This window comes from Amblyraja radiata, chromosome 10 (assembly GCF_010909765.2).
Source record: "Amblyraja radiata isolate CabotCenter1 chromosome 10, sAmbRad1.1.pri, whole genome shotgun sequence".
Lineage (NCBI taxonomy): Eukaryota > Metazoa > Chordata > Chondrichthyes > Rajiformes > Rajidae > Amblyraja > Amblyraja radiata.
In genome coordinates this window covers 59,634,320-59,650,405 of record NC_045965.1, presented here as the reverse complement: position 1 = coordinate 59,650,405, position 16,086 = coordinate 59,634,320, and the positions used below count along the sequence as shown (strand labels likewise).

The following is a 16,086-nucleotide window of genomic DNA, read 5'->3' as shown; positions in this document are numbered from 1 at the left end:
AAACAGCAAACCAGGGTGTACCGTGGGACCAATCCAATTTTCCACTCGTAACAAAACACCTCTGTTACTTTAATGCACCATTCACAAGAGTGGAAGGAAACGTTTCAAATCCGACTGGTACATAGAAACATAGACAATAGGTGCAGGAGTAGGCCATTCGGCATTTCGAGTCAGCACCGCCATTCAATATGATCACGGCTGATCATTTAAAATCAGTACTCCTTTCCTGCTTTTTCCCCCATATCCCTTGATTCCTTTAGCCCGAAGATCTTTATCTAAAGGGCCTGTGTCCCACTTGGCGATTTTTTCGGCGACTGCCGGCGTCATATCAGTGTCGCCAAAAGATTTTGAACATTTCAAAATCCAGCGGCGACAAAAAAAATGTTGAGACACTTGAAAAAACACCGCGCGTCGATACGACATCACGCCGCGTCACGTCGCCAATTTTTCGGTGACCTGATACATCAGTCAATGATGCCGGCAGTCGCCAAAAAAAATCGCCAAGTGGGACAGGCCCTTAACTCTCTCTTAAAAACAACGAAATTCTACAGCTATGAAAAAGAATATGTGATTCTGTTACATTCTGTTTGTAGTTTGTTTGGTTGCTTGTTTGTTTGTCTTTTTGCACAAAGTCCGCGAGCATTGCCACTTTTCATTTCACTGCACATCTCGTATGTGTATGTGACGAATAAACTTGACTTGATCCAGTGAATTGGCCTCCACTGCCTTCTGTGGCAGAGAATTCCACAGATTCACAACTATCTGGGTGAAAAAGCTTTTCCTCATCTCAGCCCTAAATGGCCTTATTCTTAAATCGTGACCCCTGGTTCCGGACTCCCCCAACATGGGGTCTATTTTTCCTGCATCTAGCCTGTCCAATCCCTTAAGAATTTCCTAAGTTTCTCACCACCGACACGAGACCCGAGCGGTCAGGCAGAGCTCAAAACGGTGGCACAGAGAGTTAATAAGCGGCCACTGCCATTCGGTTTGAGGGGAGTGGAGGGGGGAGGGAGAGTGTTTACCTTTAGCAGAAATGTCAGCGATCATGAAGTATCCTCCTTCGGGGATGACTGGCTTCATCCCGGCGGCGAGGAGAAGCTGAGCCATGCGATCCCGCTTGGCTTCCAGCTCGTGGGCCAGCAGCGTGAAGTAGCAATCCTGCTCCTTCAACCGGCCCCTTTCCTTCCGAATGCCCTGAGCAATAGCTTCCTGGTTGGAGGAAGGCAGTGGAAGACGGTCAGTTCCCAGTCATTGTCCATCAAGGCTTCTCCTCCAATAATTGCCCACGAGTTATTAGCCCGCTGCAAACGGTGCAATGATCCAGGGACCACAGAACTCAGAAAAGTACAGAGCAGGAACAGGCCCTTCCTTCGGCCCACAATGTCCGTGCCGAACGCGCGACGCCAAGTTAAATTAATCTCCTCTGCCTGAATGCGATCCCATGTGATGTTTCCATTAGTGGCAGCGTCTAGAACTAGAGGACATAGGCTCAGAATTAAAGGACGTTCTTTTATTTTAGGAAGGAGATGAGGAGGAATTTATTTAGTCACTGGGTGGTGAATCCGTGGAATTCTTTGCCACAGAAGGCTGTAGAGGCCAAGTCAGTGGATATTTTTAAGGTGGAGATTGATAGATTCTTGATTAGTACGGGTGTCCGAGGTTAAGGGGAGAAAGCAGGAGAATGGGGTTAGGAGGGAGAGATAGATCAGCCATGATTGAATGGCGGAGTAGACTTGATGGGCCAAATGGCCTAATTCCACTCCTATTCCTCATGACCTGATGATCCATATTCCACCATTGCCTTTATATCCACGTGCTTAAGTGAAGAGCCTCTTGAATGCCACTATAGTATCTGCCTCCACCACCACCCCAGGCACCCACCACACTCAGTGCAAATTGCCCCACATTTTCCCCCACTCACCTTGAAGCTATGCCCTCTCGTCTTTGGGAAGGAGAAAAGGTTCTGACTGTCCACCCTATCTACGCCTCTCATAATTTTCTATAATTCTATCAGGTTCCCCCCCCACCCCCCCCTCCCCTCCCCTTCAACCTCTGACGCTCCTGTGAAAACAATCCCGGTTTTTTCCCAACCTCTCCTTATACCAAAAACAAGGGCAACTGATGGATGGCAAGCATCTTTCATCTCCGTTAATCCGTGCTCTGCAGGTATATACTTTCCACCTTCTTCATCTCGCCCCTTTACCATAACCTTTCCCTGCTGTCACCCTTATCCAACTATCACCAAATGCATCACATCTAATGGGCTGGTCTGTCCCTTACCTCCATATGTAATCCATACACTTGACACTTTGAGCTAACAGTTTCTCCCAAGGTACTGGCACGTCTTGTATCAAAATGGGTTAGAGCTTGTTAAAAACATGAAGCACAATGGAGGACCCGGCGTGGGGGAAGGGGGGTGGGGGGGGTGGGTGGGGGTGGGGTGATACTCGAATTTAGAATCCTCTGCCCAGGGGATAAGCTTGCGTTTAAGAAGGAACTGCAGATGCTGGAAAATCGAAGGTACACAAAAATGCTGGAGAAACTCAGTGGGTGCAGCAGCATCTATGGAGCGAAGGAAATAGGCAACATTTCGGGCTGAAACCCTTCTTCAGACTGATGGGGGGGTGGGGGGACGCGGGGAGAAGAAAGGAAAGATAAGCCTGCGTTTGTTTGTTTGTTTGTTCGTTCGTTCCGGTTAGGGCCTCCCCGTTGGATTGCAAACTTGTCGTGGTCGGGGAGCTTGTGTGTCTCAGTGACCCCTAGAGCTGTGCCAGCGGGAGATTCGTCTCCTGTTAGGGTCTCCCATGCTGGACAGGTCGGAGGGTAGAGGCGGGACGGAGAGCGATCCACTGGTCCTCCAGGTTGGGGGTTGAGCCCAGGGCCAACAACCCTGTCTCGTAAAACACATATGTTACGGAAACAGCAACTGAGGGAATCAACACTACTGGGCTATCGGCAGATGCTAGGATGAATGTCAATGGTGAAAGCCGAAGAGAACCAGACAGCATCCCAACAATAGCCTGCGCTGGACGCCGGAAGGGAAAAGGAAAGGAGGGAGACCCAAAACCACCTGGTGTCGAACTGTAGAGGAGGAAATGACAACAATGGGCCTGACCTGGGGTAGTGTCCAGAAGCTAGCCCAGAACAGAGGAGTGGAGGTCTGTCGTTGATGCCCTACATGCCAGGAAGCATAATAGGCAGTAAGTAAGTAACTAAGTCTGGTTAGGGCGCTGTGCACACGGCAGACAGCCAACAGTCGCTTGTCCTTTTTCTTTTTCTTTATCTTTTAATTCAATTTTAATTTCAAGTTTTCCTGTACCTTGTTGTGTGTTGAGACTGTTGGCAGACCAATTTCCCTCCGGGGATGAATGAAGTTATATCGTATCGTATAAGAAGAAGGTAAACTGGGTAACATCTAGTGCTCTAGTGTTTTGTTGTAAAGTTCAATGTCTCAGCAAAGTGGAATTCATTGCCACAGACGGTTGTGGAGGTCAAGTCAATGGATATTTTTAAGGCGGAGATTGACAATTAGTTATGCCCCTTAGGAAACCTGAACGGAAATCTCTGGAGACTTTGCGCCCCACCCAAGGTTTTCGTGCGGTTCCCGTGCAGGTAGTGGAACCGCCGGCAACCACCTTCAACTAGCATCGCAACTGGCTTAGACTAAAAAATTACCGATTTTTAAAACGGAAACCTATTTTTAGTTGCAGCCGGTTTTGAATTTTTTGAAATAATCGCCGGAACATGGAAGAAGCAGAAACCACTTTCGACCATTAGGGAGACTGACAAAAACCTCCGGGAACCGCACGGAAACCTTGGGTGGGGCGCAAAGTCTCCAGAGGTTTCCGTTCAGGTTTCCTAAGTGGGACAGGGGCATAAAAGGTTCCACAGTTCCTTCATGTGACTGCGTGGGTTTCCTCCGGGTGCTCCAGTTTCTTCCCAAAGACGTGCAGGATTGTAGGCTGATCGGCCCTCTGTAAATCGCCCCCAGTGTGCCGGGTGCAGATGGGAAGGTGGGACAATATAGAACTAGTGTGAACGGGTGATCGATGGTCGGCGTGGACTCGGTGGGCCGAAGGGACTGTTTCCATGCTGTATCTCTAAGATAAAGTAAAATAGTCCATCGCTGATTCTGAGTTGGTTGTGTTGCACATGCAAGGTCCTGATGTACGTTAATTCCCATGGAGGAGTTGACGGGTTGTGAATATGGTGGTCCGGACTTTAATTGGCCCGAAACGTCACCCATTCTTGTTCTCCATTGATGCTTGACCCGCTGAGCTACTCCAGCGCTTTGTATCTGTCCCACAGAAGAAGAGATTGCAAATTGCAGACTAAAGAATTTGTCAAGAGGCACCGTGAGAGAGTTGGAAGTAATATTTTCACCACAACTGCTTGCTCCCAAGCAGTACCCACACCAGGCAACCCTGCCAACAGCAAGGGATCGCACGTTATGCTGTAGCGCCATCCGAAGGGCAGATCTGCAATAACAGCCAGACTTAAGGCTGCAAAATTGTGCATCCCGCACAAAAAGGCTTGCATCCAGGAGGAAGAGGGCTCTGCCCGAGCCGGCTGCCTGCCCCTCTTCCAGGGTTACGTCCGTGCCCGGGTGGTACTAGAAAGGAGCTACGCGCTGTCCATGGGCACCCTGGGGGATATCCGGGACTGCTGAGCACCGCGGGGGGGTGGAACGCATCCTTGACAAGGACTGTAATATATGTTGTTTTAAGCGTGTATCATTTAAGAATATTTAATTAGATAGTTGGGTGATTTTGTATAATGGTGCTGGGTTTGTTTGATATGGTTTTGTATTGTATATATTATTGCAATCATTGATTACTTTTATTTTTGTTGAAAAAAAAAGGCTTGCATTTTCGCTGTGCCGCGGTGTGGTGGATAGACTCTGACCCGAGAAGGTTGTGAGTTCAAGACTCGCTCCAGGGATTAGAGGCCAACAAACTGGGTTGATGCTCGATGAGAAAGAAGGCAATGGAAGCGGGTGCAGGCTGGTAGAGCTGCTACCTCACAGCGCTGGAGACCCGGGTTCCAACCTGACCCCTGGTGCTGTCTGTGTGGAGCTTGCACGTTTCTTCCCCATGACCGTGTGGGTTTTCTCTGGATGCTGCCGTTTCCTCCCACATCCCACACAAAGACGTGCGGATTTGCAGGTTAATTGGCCTCTATAGGTTGTCCCGAGTGTGCAGGAAGTGGATGGGAAAGTGGGAGAAACATAGAACCAGTGTGAATAGGTGATCGATGATTCAGCGTGGGCTCGGAGGGTCAAAGAGCTGTCCTGCACGTTGTATCTCTAACTTAAAACTAAAACAACATCCAGGAAACAATTTCCCCTTTTTAATTGTGTGCTGAAGGTGTAAATGATTCGTCTAGAAAGACACCATCAACAATACATTTCAATCTTCAGTTACAGTTCTTAAGGAGTTCTAGAATGGAGATGAGGAGGAATTTTTTTAGTCAGAGGGTGGTGAATCTGTGGAATTCATTGCCGCGGACGACGATGGAGGCCAAGTCATTTGTGTATTTTTAAAGCGGACACTGATAGGTTCTTTATTAGTAAGTGTGTCAAAGGTTATGGGGAGAAGACCTGACACCATTTTTCGGTGGGCGGCGCGACTTTCGTCAGCAGCAGCCTCTGCAGTCCGTCTGCGTTTTTTATTATTTTATGTCTATGTTTTTATGTAGTTTTTGTTATTTTTTGTTGGGGTATGTGTGTGGGGGGGTGGGGGTGGTGTGGGGTGGAGGGGGTAACTTTTAAATCACTCCCTGCACGGGAGACCCAACCTTTTCTTTGTCGGGTCTCCGTTGTCGTTGGGGCTGCAACGAGGAGCGGCCTCCAACAGGAAGACCGGGGGCTGTGGTGCCGACTACTCACCTCACCGTCGCGGAGCTGGCCGAGTCCAGAGCGGGTGGAGCTGTGGAGGATGCTGCTGCGGCCCGACCCCCGGAGATTCGGTGGCTGCAACTGCGGGTTTGGCGGACGGTAACACCGGGAGCCCGCGGGTCCCTGGAGGGAGACCGCTTTTCGGGGCTTCCGCAGCGGCGACTTCTCCCGCCCGAGTTGCGGGGTTGAAGAGCTCCTGGAGCGGGGCCTTACATCATCGCCCCGCACTGCTTGGAATGGCCGCGGGACTGCGAGCGCACGCCGGGGGCTCTAACATCAAGACCCGGTGTGCGACCTTGCATCACCCGGCGTGGCTTTAATGGCCGCGGGACAATCGCCATCGCCCGCCGGGGGCTTTGACTTTGACTCTGACATCGGGGGGGAGAGTGCAGTGGAGAGATACGTTTTTTTGGCCTTCCATCACAGCAATGTGATGGATGTTTATGTAAATTATGTTGTGTCTTGGGTCTATTTGTTTGTAATGTATGGCTGCAGAAACGACATTTCGTTTGGACCTCAAGGGGTCCAAATGACAATAAATTGAATTGTATTGAATTGTATTGTATTGTATAATGTGGTTAAGAACGATCGATCATGATCAAATGGCAGAGCATGACTTAATAATAATAATAATGGATGGGATTTATATAGCGCCTTTCTAATACTCAAGGCGCTTTACATCGCATTATTCATTCACTCCTCAGTCACACTCGGTGGTGGTAAGCTACTTCTGTAGCCACAGCTGCCCTGGGGCAGACTGACGGAAGCGTGGCTGCCAATCTGCGCCTACGGCCCCTCCGACCACCACCAATCACTCACACACATTCACACATGGGCAAAGGTGGGTGAAGTGTCTTGCCCAAAGACACAACGACAGTATGCACTCCAAGCGGGATTCGAACCGGCTACCTTCCGGTTGCCAGCCGAACACTTAGCCCATTGTGCCATCTGTCGTCCCATGACTTGATGGGTCGAATAGCCTAATTCTGCTCCGATGTCTTATGATCTTATGAGTGCAGCATTCTCTGAATGTTGCTTTTCGGATGGCACATTAAAGTGAGGCTCCACCTGCATTTTCAGACTGATGCACTAACATTCCACCCTGCTATTCCAAAAAGCAGGAGAGATATCTGGTATCCTTCCTGGTACTTATCTCTCAAGCAACACCAATTGAACATGTGTATGCATTGAAGATCTGCATCACAACATCACACAGCCTGTAGATTTTGCCCAGGTCAGCGGTTGACACAAGCAAACTCCGCACCACGCAGCTACTCGCACAGGGCGACCACGGTGGCGCGGCGGTAGAGTTGCTGCCTTACAGCGCTTGCAGCGCCGGAGACCCGGGTCAGACCCTGACTACAGGTGCTGTCAGTACGGAGTTTGCACGTTCTCCCCGTGACCGGGTGGGTTTTCTCCGAGATCTTCGGTATCCTCCCGCACTCCAAAGACGTACAGGTTTGTAGGTTAATTGGCTTGGCGTATGTGTGAATTGTCCCTGGTGTGTGCAGGATAGTTAGTGCGCGGGGATCGCTGGTCGGTGCGGACTCGGTGGGCTAAAGGGTCAGCTTCCGTGCTGTATCCCTAAACTAAACTAAACTCAATGCACTGAGGAGTCCCATGCACAGCGGAGACATAACTGAAGCAAATGTGGAAGACATTTCACTGATACATCCACTTCTCGCCATTTCAGGCTTGTCATACTTATCAAATACCATACTCTTTTTTTTTTTTTTAAGAGCTGAAGAAAATGGCTATTCAAAGCTTCTCTTGAAAAAGAACCAAGTGTGTTCATTTGTGGTGGAAAGGCAGAGCAAAGTTAAAAGTGTAAACATTTCTTCAAAAATGGAATCCAAACTGATCTCAAGATGGAGTGAAAAATCTCCCAAGGCAGCCATCATAATTATTGCCACAATGTCTTCTTATTCTCTGACACTCTTATGTGCAAGTGCTCTGTTCTCCCTGCATCTATTGAAGGTTTGGAGGACTGCCTTAGGGACAGATACCATGTCAAACACCAAAGGTAGACAAATGTACACATGCTGGAGAAACTCAGCGGGTGAGGCAGCATCTATGGAGCGAAGGAATAGGTGACGTTTTGGATCGAGACCCTTCTTCAGACTGATGTGAGGGTTGGGGGGTGGGGGGGGGGGGTCGTAAAGAAGAAAGGAAGAGGCGGAGACAGTGGGCTGGGGGAGAGCTGAGAAGGGGAGGAGAAAGCAGGGACTACCTGAAATTAGAGGTCATTGTTCATACCGCTGGGGTGTAAACTGCCCGAGCGAAATATGAGGTGCTGCTCCTCCAGTTTACGGTGGTCCTCACTCCGGCCATGGAGGAGGCCCAGGACAGAGAGATCGGATTCGGAATGGGAGGGGGAGTTGAAGTGCTGAGCCACCGGGAGATCAGTTTGGTTAATGCAAACTGTGCGGAGGCGTTGGGTGAAGCGATTGCCAAGCCTACGCTTGGTCTCACCGATGTAGAGCAACTGACACCTAGAGCAGCGGATGTAATAGTTGAGGTTGGAGGAGGTGCTGGTGAACCTCTGCCGCACCTGGAAAGACTGCTTGGGTCCTTGAATGGAGTCAAGGATGGAGTTGCAAGTGTAGTTGTATAAGATGTTGGTGAGACCGCATTTAGAGTATTGTGTTCCGTTCTGGGCACCATGCTACAGGAAAGATATTGTCAAGCTGGAAAGGGTTCAGAGATGATTTACGAGGATGTTGCCAGGACTGGAGGGTGTGAGCTATAGGGAGAGGTTGAGTAGGCTGGGTCTCTATTCCTTGGAGTGCAGGAGGATGAGGGGAGATCTTATAGAGGTGTATAAAATCATGAGAGGAATAGATCGGGTCGATGCACAGAATCTCTTGCCCAGAGTAGGGGAATTGAGGACCAGCGGACATAGGTTCAAGGTGAAGGGGAAAAGATTTAACAGGAATCTGAGGGGTAACCTTTTCACACAAAGGGTGGTGGGTGTACAGAACAAGCTGCCAGAGGAGGTAGTTGAGGCTGGGACTATCCCAACGTTTAAGAAACAGTTAGGACAAGTTTGAAGGAATATGGACCAAGAGCGGGCAGGTGGGACCAGTGCAGCTGGGACATGTTGGCCGGTGTGGGCAAGTTGGCCTGAAAGTCCTGTTTCCACACTGTAACACTCTATGACTCTATGACCAAGTGGTGCTGGAAGATTGTTAACCCAGTGAACTTTGACTAGGCGAAACCCATTGATCTGTTGTCTGGCAGATTCCAGGTTGCAAGCGAGCAAGGTGAGAGATGCACTGAAGCTTGGACTGGTAGGATGTATAGGGATAGGGGCCATTCATGAGCAAACTTAAATGGGGCAGCATGGATGAGTTGGGCTGAAGGGCCTGTTTCCCTGCTGTAAGACTCTGACTATGACACTGCTTTAGGAGAACAACGCAAAACCACAGTCGGGTCCAAAGTATGTCAGCATTGAGAAGTATTAATAGGCTGATTCATGCACAGTTTTCAATAGGGAACTGGATCAATAACTAACACAGGGAGATTTATAGACCTGTAGGGATGAGAGACACTGAGTGGAACTAATCAGATGGCTCTTCCAGAGGGTGGGCATTCCCTGTTGCCAATCATGGAATCCCTAACATTGATTATAGAAGTTGGGAGGTCGCATTCCAGTTCTGTAAGATGTTGGTGAGACCACGTTTAGAGTATTGTGTTCAGTTTTGGTCACCATGTTATAGACGCTATCAAATTTGAAAGGGTTCAGAGGAGATTAACCAGGATGTAGCCAGGACTCGAGAGACTGGGCTGTAGTGAGAGGTTGAGCAGGCCAGGGTTTTATTCAGTGGAGCGCAGGGGGATGAGGGGGTGACCTTATGGAGGTGTACAAAATCATGAGAGTAATAGATCGGCCAAAGGTATTTTGCCCAGAGTAGGGGAATTGAGAACCAGAGGTCATAGGTTTAAGGTGAGCAGGGAATGATTTGATGGGAACCCAAGGGGTAACCTTATTACACAAAGGATGGTGGGTGTATGGAACAAGCTGCCGGAGGAGGCAGGAACCATCTGGATGGATAGGACAGGTTTAGAGGGATATGGGCCAAATGCAGGCACGTGGGGCTTGTGCAGATGGGGCAACACACACGCACGCACGCACGCACGCACGCACGCACACACCCACACACGCACACACACGATAAACCATATACAAAACATCTCCCTTTGTCCTGTACAGCGCCACCTGCTGCATGGGAGGAGCAACGGGTCCTCCCACCCCACACAGTCCACCAAACATCACAGGGCATGTCGGCCGGCATGGGCAAGTTGGGCTGAAGGGCCTGTTTCCACGCTCTATCACTCCAGGATTGTTTTCTGAAGCCAGAGTTAGCTACAAGATCCAAATCCACCTACCTGAATAGCAGTGCAGCAGGTATAAACAGTGTTCTGTTGAACAGTCTGAAGATGTTTTATCAGGTGCTCTGGACCGACAGACCAACCAAGCTGCCAGAGAGAAGAATAAACAGCTCCTGACTATTTTAAAAGTCAATTTTCAACTTTACAGCATTCTGAACAACAATGTCATGAATAGTTTCATTGATCTAGAACTTCGGGTCCTCCAAACACACTGAAAACATTGCAGGCGCAGATTTTATTTGGAACGTTGACTAACGGGCCTCAAAGTCATCGTTTATTTTTTAAAAAGACACGATAAATAAAGAACTTCATAAAATATTCACCTTCCAGCCAGTCACACTAAAGGCTTTGCCAGCACTTCCTATGGTGATGGTTCTTTCCCACATTCCTGGCAACGTGGCTGTAATAAATGAATGAGTGGATAAGTTCATTGGCCAAGTATTCACATACAAGGAATTTGGCTTGGTGCTCCGCCCGCAAGTGACAACGTGACATACAATGACAGTTAGAAATGACACATAAAACATTAAACATTAAACATTAATAATAAAAAGAATGAAGCAAATAAAGTACGTTAGAACAGAGAGCATTGTAGCAGACGAAATGGTGGGAAGGAACAGCAGATGCTGGTTTAAACCGAAGATAGACACAAAAAGTTGGAGTAACTCGGCGGGACAGGCAGCAACTCTGGAGAGAAGGAATGGGTGACGTTTCGGGTTGCGACCCTTTTTCAGACTGAAGTTACTCCAGCTATTTGTGCCAAGTGAAACTAATCTCTCCTGCTTGTATATGATCCATATCCCTCCATTCCCTGCATGTCCATCTGTCTTTCTCTTACACGCCACTATCGTATCTGCCTCCTTCACGACCACTGGCAGTGCATTCCATGCACCACCGTCACTCTGTGTAAAAAAACATGCCCTGTTCATCTCCTTAAAGCTCACCTTAAAAGGTATGAAATGCCAGCTCTGGGCCAAAGACACTAAACTATTTAACAGTCTGAAGAAGGGTCCCAACTCAAAACGTCACCCATCCTTTCCCTCCATAGGTGATGCCTGACCCGCTGAGTTACTCCAGCACTTTGCGTCTATCTTCGGTTTAAACCAGCCTCTGCGGTTGCCACCTACACATTTCAACAAAAGGTCAAGTGTTTTATTGTCACATGGCCCAGATAGAACAATGACATTCTTAAACCCCTGTCCCACGGCACGAGTTCATTCCAAGAGTTCTCCCGAGTTTGCCCTGATTCGAACTCGGAGATTTACGGTAATGGCCACTCGTCGGTACTCGGGGCTCTTGTGGACATTTTTCATCACGTTGAAAAATCTTCACGAGTCTTCCCGGGCTTACCTGTCGCTAGCGAGTCTTCCCGAGTACCGGCCGTTAGCGCTAAGAGACGTCCCCGAGCTCAGACGTACCCGCTACGTTGTTTCTCCGTGCTTACCACGAGTTTGATTTTTTTTTAAACTCGGGAGAGCTCTTGGAATGAACTCGTACCGTGGGACAGGGCTGTTACTTACAGCAGCGCAACTGAAAGTTGGAGACAGTACTCTGTATACAATATAATCAACAACAAAAAAGCTCATTGCGCCTGAGAAGAAAGCTGGGTGTGAAATCCTGCTGGTGTGTGAGGTATGCAACGAAACAGACCAGTGGGTGCGTGACAAGACCTGCTGCGTTGCTCCACCACTTTGTGTCCGTCTTAAGCAAGCTAGGAAAGCCACATATATGGGATTCCATACAAGTTGTGTTGTCAAGGGAAAGTTGGACAAAGTTGGTAAAAAAAAGGACACAAAGTGCTGGAATAACTCAGCGGGTCAGGCAGCATCTGTGGAGAACATGAATGTGTGATGTTTAGGGTCAGGACCCTACAAAGTTGAGATGGAATGGCCCGTACTCTTACTGAAGGGATGGAGCGGACACAGACAGTCGACTATCTTACTCCTCGTTCTTACTTCTCCTGTTACTGGGGTGAACCACGGAGAAAAACAAACCAGACAGCGGGGAGATGGGAAGTTGCTCCTGATCTAACTCGATTTACAAGTCCACACATGACACCACCATGCTGACACCAGACTAATCTCTCTATCGCCCTCCTCTGTTCCATCTGGTCATTGTTTGAGATCTGGCCCACGGCGATGTTATCTTCTGCAAACATGCAGACTTTAGACTTTAGACTTTCGGAGATACAGCGCGGAAACAGGCCCTTCGGCCCACCGAGTCCGCGCCGACCAGTGATCAACCCGTATGCTAGCACTATCCTACACACACTCGGGACAATGTACACTTTTCACCAAAGCCAATGAAACAATGAGCCAAACCAGTACGTCTTTGGCGTGTTGGAGGAAACGTGAGCACCCGGCGAAGGCCCACGCAGGTCACGGGGAGAACGTACAAACTCCGTAAAGACAGCGCCCGTAGTCAGGATTGAACCCGGGTAACTGGCGCTGTAAGGCTGCAGCTCTACTGCTGCGCCACCTTGGTGCCCCAAAGTGAACTACAGAGGGGTTAAAGCAGAATTTGGCAGCACAGTTGTGAGTGTTTGAGGATAATGGTGGGTATATGATGGGGGTAGGGGTATACACTGGGTGTAGGGGACAATGGTGACAATAGACAATAGGTGCAGGAGTAGGCCATTCGGCCCTTCGAGCCAGCACCGCCATTCAATGTGATCATGGCTGATCATCCCCGATCAGTACCCCGTTCCTGCCTTCTCCCCATATCCCCTGACTCCACTATTTTGAAGAGCCCTATCTAGCTCTCTCTTGAAAGCATCCAGAGAACCTGCCTCCACCGCCCTCTGAGGCAGAGAATTCCACAGACTCGCCACTCTCGGTGAGAAAAAGTGTTTCCTCGTCTCCGTTCTAAATGGCTTACTCCTTATTCTTAAACTGTGGCCCCTGTTTCTGGACTCCCCCAACATCGGGAACCCAACATGGGTGTATGGGAGTATGTTAGATGTGTGGGGAGAATGGTGGGTGTATGGGACCCAGCCGGACGTAAAGGACCCACCGGCCCACGGCCTGCTGGTCCCCCGAAGAGACGAGAGAGATCGGGGAGGAGGGAGGTGGTGATGACAGACGCAAGGAGCAAGGCCGGTGGAAGTGGGAACCGGGGGCCCCCCCTTCTACACCTCCCAGGCCCGCTGTGGGAGGAGCCCCGAGGCTGAACGGACGGGCGAGGAGAGGGAGGGCGGTTCGCTGGACGATTAGCCTGGGGCTGGCCTGGATCGGACTACCCTACATAAAACTAGAGCAAGCACTGAACTTCGGAATGGAGCCAAACCCTGGCGCCTCTTGCACGCGGTCTCAGCGGGGGATTTCTGTACACTTTGTGCTAATCGGGGATTGTGCTTAGGTATGGCGATGCTTTACCGAACTGTATGTAAAAAATATAATGTCCCTGTAGGTTTGCACATGTGACGATCGACCACCATGGAGCACTGAGTCTAGCTGACAACACGGCCTTGTGGGGCAATGGTGTTCAGAATTATCGCGGGCGATGTTTGGTCTGTGGGTTTGGAGTTACCTATTTTGACGTGCTTGTGCCCGCTGAAGACCAGCCACTCGTACACCTCATCGCTGATGCACAGGACGTCATGCTGAATGCACAGGTCCGCCATTACCTGCAGCTCTTCCTTCTTGAATATCTACGATCACAAATCGCAAGGTGAAAGAACCGCGAGGTCTCGAGGTCAGAGGCCCCCGGGGGTCGGGCCGAGGTCAGAGCCCCGGTCGTCAGGCTGAGGCTGACAGGGGGTGGAGGGGCAGCCGAGAACATAGAGGGACCCAGCGTGGGGGGGGGGGGGGGGGGTTAACTGAGGATAAAGGGGGACCCAGTGTGAGTGGGAGGGGGCTGCTGAGAACAGGGAGGGAACCGGCGTAGGGGGTCCACCGGGAACTATGGGGGACCGAGAGGAATCGAATATAGGAGCAAAGAGGTCCTTCAGCAATTGTACAGAGCCCTAGTGAGACCACACGTGGAGTATTGTGTGCAGTTTTGGCCCCTAATTTGAGGAAGGACATTCTTGCTATTGAAGGAGTGCAGCGTAGGTTTACAAGGTTAATTCCCGGGATGGCGGGACTGTCATATGCTGAGAGAATGGAGCAGCTGGGCTTGTACACTCTGGAGTTTAGAAGGATGAGAGGATATCACATTGAAACATAATAATAATAATAATACATTTTATTTATGGGCGCCTTTCAAGAGTCTCAAGGACACCTTACAAAAATTTAACAGGTAGAGGAAATACATGTAAGGGGAATGAAATAAATAGTAGAGACATGACTAGTACACAAAGTAAAGACAGAATACAATTCAAAACACAATATGATGCAATTAATGCACAGATGAAAAGGGAGGGGGACGTGGGGCTAAGGATAGGCAGAGGTGAAGAGATGGGTCTTGAGGCGGGACTGGAAGATGGTGAGGGACACGGAATTGCGGATCAGTTGGGGGAGGGAGTTCCAGAGCCTGGGAGCTGCCCTGGAGAAGGCTCTGTCCCCAAAACTGCGGAGGTTGGACTTGTGGATGGAGAGGAGACCGGCTGATGTGGATCTGAGGGACCGTGAGGGTTGGTAGGGGGAGAGGAGGTCAGTGAGATATGGGGGGGCCAGATGGTGGAGGGCTTTGTAGGTGAGGATCAGGATTTTGTAGGTGATCCGGTGGGAGATGGGAAGCCAGTGAAGTTGTTTGAGGACTGGAGTGATGTGATGCCAGGATTTGGTGTGGGTGATGAGTCGGGCGGCTGCGTTCTGGACCAGTTGGAGTCGGTTGATGTAGGTGGAGCTGATGCCAAGGAGAAGTGAGTTGCAATAGTCCAGTCAGGAGGAGATAAAGGCATGGATGAGTCTTTCAGCAGCGGGAGGTGTGAGAGAGGGTCTGAGTTTGGCGATGTTGCGGAGATGAAAGAAGGAGGTTTTAATGACATGGCGGATGTGAGGCTCAAGAGAGAGGGTGGTATCAAATATCACGTCAAGGTTGCGGGCCTTGGGAGATGGGGAGACAGTGGTGCCGTCGATGGTGAGAGTGGGGTTATTGATTTTGCTGAGTGTGGCTTTGGAGCCTATGAGGAGGAATTCTGTCTTATCGCTGTTGAGTTTGAGGAAGTTATGTTGCATCCAGGTTTTTATAGCTGACAAACAGGAGTCGATATGGGAGAGGGGGTGGTTGTGGGGGGATTTGGTGCCGAGGTAGATCTGGGTGTCATCGTATAACATATAAGATTGTTAAGGGTTTGGACACGCTGGAGGCAGGAACCATGTTCCCAATGTTGGGGAGGTCCAGAACCAGGGGCCACTGTTTAAAAATAAGGAGTAAGCCATTTAGAATGGAGACGAGGAAACACTTTTCTCACAGAGAGTTGTGAGTCTGTAGAATTCTCTGCCTCAGAGGGCGGTGGAGGCAGGTTCTCTGGATGCTTTCAAGAGAGAGCTAGATAGGGCTCTTAAAGATGGCACAATGGGCTAAGTGTTCGGCTGGCAACCGGAAGGTAGCTGGTTCGAATCCCGCTTGGAGTGCATACTGTCGTTGTGTCCTTGGGCAAGACACTTCACCCACCTTTGCCTATGTGTGTGGATGTAATTATGTGAAGCACTTTGGGGTCAATGCAAGTTGACTAAAAATGTGCTATATAAATAAAAGAAAAAAGAAAAAAAAAAGATAGCAGAGTCAGAGGATATGGGGAGAAGGCAGGATCAGGGTACTGATTGGGGATGATCAGCCATGATCACATTGAATGGGGGGTGCTGACTTGAATGGCCGAATGGCCTACTCCTGCACCTATTGTCTATTGTCTA

The 16,086-nt window shown here is 49.6% G+C and overlaps 1 protein-coding gene across 4 annotated transcripts in view; it reads right to left on the bottom strand.

The window, feature by feature from the left end:
• Positions 1 to 16,086, bottom strand: part of kyat3 (kynurenine aminotransferase 3) — a 71,999-nt gene that overhangs the window by 18,214 nt on the left and 37,699 nt on the right. For all 4 annotated transcript variants that reach the window (XM_033029000.1, XM_033028999.1, XM_033029001.1 and 1 more), the window contains 4 exons: positions 13,817 to 13,937; positions 10,612 to 10,688; positions 10,286 to 10,375; positions 1,023 to 1,209 (listed from right to left, as the gene is read on the bottom strand). In XM_033029000.1, the coding sequence (XP_032884891.1) occupies positions 1,023 to 1,209; positions 10,286 to 10,375; positions 10,612 to 10,688; positions 13,817 to 13,937 (475 nt within the window). The remainder of the gene's footprint in view (positions 1 to 1,022; positions 1,210 to 10,285; positions 10,376 to 10,611; positions 10,689 to 13,816; positions 13,938 to 16,086) is intronic.